Raw genomic sequence first — 6,054 nt, 5'->3', positions numbered from 1 at the left:
CGCGTATAAATGCAACGCTAGATAGTTTCTTTCAGTCTCATAACTGGGGAACATGAGTTTCCTGTTTTTAGCTCAGTCTAGGAAAATATGACACTGAAAGGTCGGATAAAATATTTTTGAGGAAGTAGATGCTTTAAGCTGCCAAGAGACTTCATCCATGGGGGAGGACGTATTTGTTTTGAAAGGGAAATAATTGTATTAACGGGACTGCCAAAAAAGGAAACGTATTTATGAATTTAGAAACAAATGTTTCAAATTGCAAACCCAGAACCCTACTCAAATAGGCTACTCAAAATATTTCAGTTAGTAGCCTAAATTTGTAGCCCCACCCCCTTTTTCAGCACTGCACTGAACCTTATATTTCCACAGCATGAAGGTAAGATCTTATGGATCTCACCACTCGTTTGGTTTACTGACATTTGTTTTGACGTCAGCTTCAAACATTACAATGCTCATGGTCACCAGCTAATAACTAGGCATAATACATATGGCTAACGCAAAAACAGAAGTCAAAACCACAAAATTCTAAAGAAGGATGCACACTTCTTTTGTGCATAAGGTCTATAGTGTCTCTCGGGCCTCAGCTGTGGTTAATAAAGAGTAGGAGATAGAATTCTCAATTTTGGGTAAACTGTCATGCATTTACTCACCCATATGTCTTTCTAAAGTAGCCTATGACTTTCTTGTGTAAATAACAAAAGCAAGATTTATTGAAGAACAGTGTAACCAAACCATTTTGATGACTATTTACTTCCATTGAAAGGATAAAAAAGACCATATATTTTGTTCCACAGAAGAAGGAAAGACATGAGGGTGAGTCAATGATGACAGAATTTTTTAATTTTGGGTGAACTATCCCATTTAAACTAGATTGTTGCAAGAATATGAATTATCTCAGATATGTGTAAATAGCCTAGCCGACTTTGTGTTTCGACTTTATTTCATTTGAATTGTCTCAAATATAGAAAAGACACCATAATGCTAAATATAAAAGGAAATTATGACTCTAGGCTAGACACTGGATATATTTAAATTTCCAGAGAAGTACACATACAACTGCACTTCTGCTATTCATATGTGTGGAGACAAATGGAATGTATTGATCAGGGTCCAAGTTCACTAAAGGGAACATAAATCATCCTAATAGTGACTTCGCCCAAAACATTTATTTAAAACAGCTTTGACAATACTAAGAACTAAAATCTCTGAATTTAAATAACAGCTACGCTTTTTAAATGGCACCTTTTGGCATATTTACATCATTAAACCACAAGGGATTATGGGTATTTCCCATAGCTTTAATTTTGTATTTGATCACTTGTAGTTATTAAGGGTGATTTTTAAGCCAAAGAAGATCAAGAAAGATGTATTAGTGGGTTTATGTGGGAGTTTAATTCTTGTAATTCTAAAGCATCATTGCCTGACCCATTGATGCTCATAGATTTTTCACTCCAGTTATTTTGAACAATTTCTGCTCTGCGAGTCTGCGACTAGCTAATATCGCCAGTAAAATGTTGAAGCTATTCGATTTACACAGTTAGAAGCACAACACAAGTGCAATGAATTTATTGTTTAATAGAATATTTTTTCCATGAAGTACAAGAACAACACATGAATGCAGCATATCCTATGTTACTCAAGTATTCAGGATGTTGAAGACATCCATACAGGTTAATGGAGAGGAATTAGGCCTGGGGGGGTGTTGCTGTCCAGTCTTTAGACTGAAAACCCTCTTGTCTGGGTCAGTATGATGAATGGAATCTCTTAATTGTATTGACGTATGGAGAATGGGTGCAGGAGATCCAGGCTTAAGGTTACAGACTGGAATAAAAAACAGCTCTTTGACTGACAGTGTTCAAATGTTGTTTAGGGAGCTCGCTTCTTGTAAAAGAAGGATGTTAACAATTGTAAGCATGTTTTTTTTTTTTTATCTGTACCAGGTATGATTTCCTCATGTGGGGTTGGTCAGGGTAAAATTGCAAGCACAATAAACCTTACAAGAATAGAAAATTGGTTACTTTGCCATAGACTAGAGTGAGACCATAGACGTCTCTCTAGCTGTCACAATCTTTTTTGGTGCTCTGTCGCATGACAAATCATTGTAGCGCCTCATCGATCATCTCTTCCGCTTTACTTGTTACAACACGAAATTAACATGAACATCACAAGAATGTTGAAAGATACAGTACAACTTACTGAAATACGTGTTGTCACATGCAATCGCTCAATCGGTGTTTCAGTTGTACCTTAGAAAAGTCATTCAAAAAAACTCATAAAGTCAGCAAGAACATTTAACTTAGAGAGGAGCATTTTACTAAATATATGCACTAAATTGCATATTCATTGTGTTTTTACTTAACCTTTTCTTGAATTTTTGAATAAATTGGTTTTATGACAGCCACAATTTAAATGTTAAAATGAAATAATGAGTAGAAACATAATTATATCATTATACATTTATTATAACGTTATTATAAAAACTTCCTTGTGTGTAATTCATATGTAAATAGCCTAGAAATCAATTCATTTTAAACCAATGATGTACCAACTGTGGTTCCCTGTATAGTTTACAGCATTAATTGAAAGATATTTTTCTCATATTCTAAGTAGAGCTATTTGTATTAACTTTTCACATAGCATCTAATGCCTACACTGATTTATAACACCATTATCACTCACATTTACAGTGTAATCATTGGTGCTTTATCTGACGTGGTCTCCTCTTGCTCCACCTCATGGTATTCTTCCATTTCCGTATCACTACATCTGAGACTCTCAATGAAGTGCACATTTCTTGTGTCTGTTTGTCTTTTCTTGCGTTGGGCATTCTTCACTGACTGAGCCCTGTCTTTGGGGCCATGCAGTCGGCTATTGCTAGGAAAAAAAGACGCTCTTTTGCCGGAGATGACGTGGAAGAAAGAGACGTGTTCAGTGTCCCCCGTGTCTGGGACACAGACAGAAGTCAGAGCCGGGTCACAATACGATGCACTGGACTCTTTAGGCAGATCTGCCTTTTTCTTTTTGCTCAATATGAAGTTAAAGAATCCAGTCACTACCAGCATAACTCCTGTAAAGTATAGGCACATTTTCTTAATTCATGTTAACCTGTATGCTAGTGTGTTCCTAAACTTGGTCAGAATTCACTTTTGATTTGATTTACAGCGAATGCTATTTCATTCGGCGAAATATATTATTATTTATATGTTTATTAAATAATATAATAATATATGATTTATGTAATAAATTGAAAGACCTGGTATTACAGCGTGCCATGCAAGCACTGGATGCAGGAAACACATCACAGACATCATTGTGTAGTATAGAAATTTCTGAAAACCTCCAACTTTGGTCATCTTCTTCCAAAGAATGAAAATCTTCCATGTGGGTGGACAACTGCACGCAAGAAAAACAGATATGAGTAAATGCATTGATTAAAATCGCACAAGCAAGTACATGATTCATATAATCTGATACGTACGGAAGGCACATTGCCAACAGAGCGTCAATGAAATAGGCAACTTCAAAAAGCATGATCACCAGCGAGGAAAGCCTGTGGGAATACAAACAGGAGTAATGCAGTGGTTTATAAAATTCCTAACTTTTTGTTAGGAAGAAAGTAAATTCAAACAGTTCAAAGGGGTACCAAAACATTCTTTAAAGTCCATATGAAATCATGTTTACTCTATTAATGTTTTTGGTGAACGATTTAAATGTAACTCTCACTTCTCACAACGCAATCAGTTCCTGGAGAATCAATTCAAGTCCCACTTCACATGTTTTCTTATTGAGAATCCTGAATCTCGCCTCAATAAAGTAAAATGGACTGTGAATATGTATTTATGTTAACTTTAATCACTTGTTCCTCTTCATGCTTTTTATCCAGAGTAAGATATTCATTACCATTCAGTAGATATTTGATCTCGCATTTTCGGGATGTTTATGATATTCTGGTGTTCATGCATGTGAACAACCGCTTAATCCCTATGGAAATATCTCCCTGTTGTTCATTTAGAACCTCTCTGGTCTGGCTGTGAGCCCAGAAAGATCAGATAATCTGGGACAAGAGGCCCATTTGCCTCCATCCGTGTAATTCTCAAGAGGCGCTACTGTATTGCCAGCTATAGTTAGAAATGGAATGACAGTGGCCTTCAGTGACCATGTTCCTTATAGACTTTATGCGCCAGAGAGACAAGCGCGCAGCCATCTTTAGAATTTTTTGTTTGAACTTCTGTTTTTGCGTTAGCCCGGTATATTTCTATGGCATTGCTATCGAAGAGCAATTAGCTGGTTAAGTGGATTTACTAGGGCTTTAACGATACACTCATGTCACGATTCGATACATATCACGATAGTGAACTCACGATACAATATTATTGCGATACTCCAAGATATAATGTAAAAGGTTAACAAAAAATGAACTGTTGATAAAAATGCTAAAATGTGGTATTACATTGGGTGTGGAAATGAATGTGCTGGTAACCCAATGCACAGGACAATAGTGACACCAGAATAAAAATACTCATGATTCTGATGCTGAAAACCCAATTATTTTAGACAAATATCCCAGACAGCAACATAGTTTCGGCCCAGATCCAGCCCACATCTGGTACGATCTGTGGCCCGGATCTGGGCCAGTGTCTGTGCCGGTGTCCATCTCCGTGTCAGTCTCCTTGCTGGTGTCCATCTCCGTGCCGGTGTCAGTATTTGTGCCAGTGTCTGTGCCCGTGCCGGTGTCTGTCTCCGTGCCAGTGTCTGTCTCCGTGCCAGTGTCCGTCTCCGTGCCAGTGCCGGTCTCCGTGCCAGTGTCCGTCTCCGTGCCGGTGTCCGTCTCTATGCCGGTGTCCGTCTCTGTGCCGGTGTCAATAATGGTGCCAGTGTCCATCTCCGTGCCGGTGTCCGTCTCTGTGCCAGTGTCAATAATGGTGCCAGTGTCCGTCTCCGTGCCGGTGTCCGTCTCTGTGCCGGTGTCCGTCTCTGTGCCGGTGTCAATAATGGTGCCAGTGTCTATCTCTGTGCCGGTGTCAGTCTCCGTGCCAGTGTCCATCTCCGTGCCGGTGCCCGTGTTCATGCCGGGGTCTGTGCCGGTGCCCGTGCCGGTATCCGTGCTGGTGTCTGTGCCCGTCTCCATGTCCTTGCCGGTGTCCGTCTCCATGTCCGTGCCGGTGTCCATGCCTGTGCCGGAGTCCGTCTCTATGCCAGTGCCGGTGTCCGTCTCCGTGTCAGTCTACATGCCGGTGTCCGTCTCCGTGCTGGGTTCTGTCTCCGTGCCAGTCTCTGTGCCGGTGTCCATGTCCATGTCAGTGCCGGTGCCCGTGTCCGTCTCCCTGCCGATGTCCGTCTCCGTGTCAGTGCCGATGTCCGTCTCCGTGTTAGTCTTCAAGCCGGTGTCCGTCTCCATGCCGATGCCCGTGTCCGTGCCAGTGTCTGTGCCGGTGTCCATGCCCGTGCTGGTGTCCATCTCCGTGTCAGTCTCCTTGCCGGTGTCTGTCTCTGTGCCGGTGTCCGTCTCCGTGCCAGTGCTGATGTCCGTGCCGGTGTCCGTGTCGGTGTCGGTGTCCATGTCCGTCTCCATGTCCGTCTCAAAAATGAAAATCCTGTCCTTATTTACTCATTCTAATTTTGTTCCAAACCTTTATTATTTTTTTTCTTGTGCTTAACACAAAAGAAGATATTTTGAAGAATGTGGATAACCAAACAGCCGCTGGTCCCCATTGACTTCCATAGTAGGACAATATATACTTTGGAAGTCACTGGGGACCAACAACTGTTTGGTTAGCCACATTCTTCAAAATATCTTCTTTTGAGTTCAGCACAAGAAAGAAATTACTACAGGTTAATAAAAAAACAAAAACAAAACAAAGAAAAAAATCACTCACTGCACTGAGAACTTTAATAGTAGCTTTAATAAGTATCAATGCACAATTTATACAGTGAGGTCTATGTAGTGTTTTATTTTTTTATTTGTTAATTTAATTTCTTTCTTGAATGCTTCTGTTAAATACACCTACTGTGGCTGGAAAAATAACGCACTGTTTATTTAATTTGTATATTATG

The 6,054-nt window shown here is 40.1% G+C and overlaps 1 protein-coding gene across 2 annotated transcripts in view; it reads right to left on the bottom strand.

Annotated features, from left to right (window-relative positions):
- Positions 1-1,551: 1,551 nt before the first annotated feature.
- Positions 1,552-6,054, bottom strand: part of tmem72 (transmembrane protein 72) — a 76,798-nt gene continuing 72,295 nt past the window's right edge. For both annotated transcript variants that reach the window (XM_079854682.1, XM_079854681.1), the window contains 3 exons: positions 3,479-3,550; positions 3,254-3,393; positions 1,552-3,067 (listed from right to left, as the gene is read on the bottom strand). In XM_079854682.1, the coding sequence (XP_079710808.1) occupies positions 2,682-3,067; positions 3,254-3,393; positions 3,479-3,550 (598 nt within the window). In that variant the 3' untranslated portion in view covers positions 1,552-2,681. The remainder of the gene's footprint in view (positions 3,068-3,253; positions 3,394-3,478; positions 3,551-6,054) is intronic.

Source organism: Squalius cephalus (assembly GCF_949319135.1).
Source record: "Squalius cephalus genome assembly, chromosome: 21".
Taxonomy (NCBI): domain Eukaryota; kingdom Metazoa; phylum Chordata; class Actinopteri; order Cypriniformes; family Leuciscidae; genus Squalius; species Squalius cephalus.
Note: the sequence above shows the minus strand (reverse complement) of the source record. Positions and strands in the feature narration are given on the sequence as shown.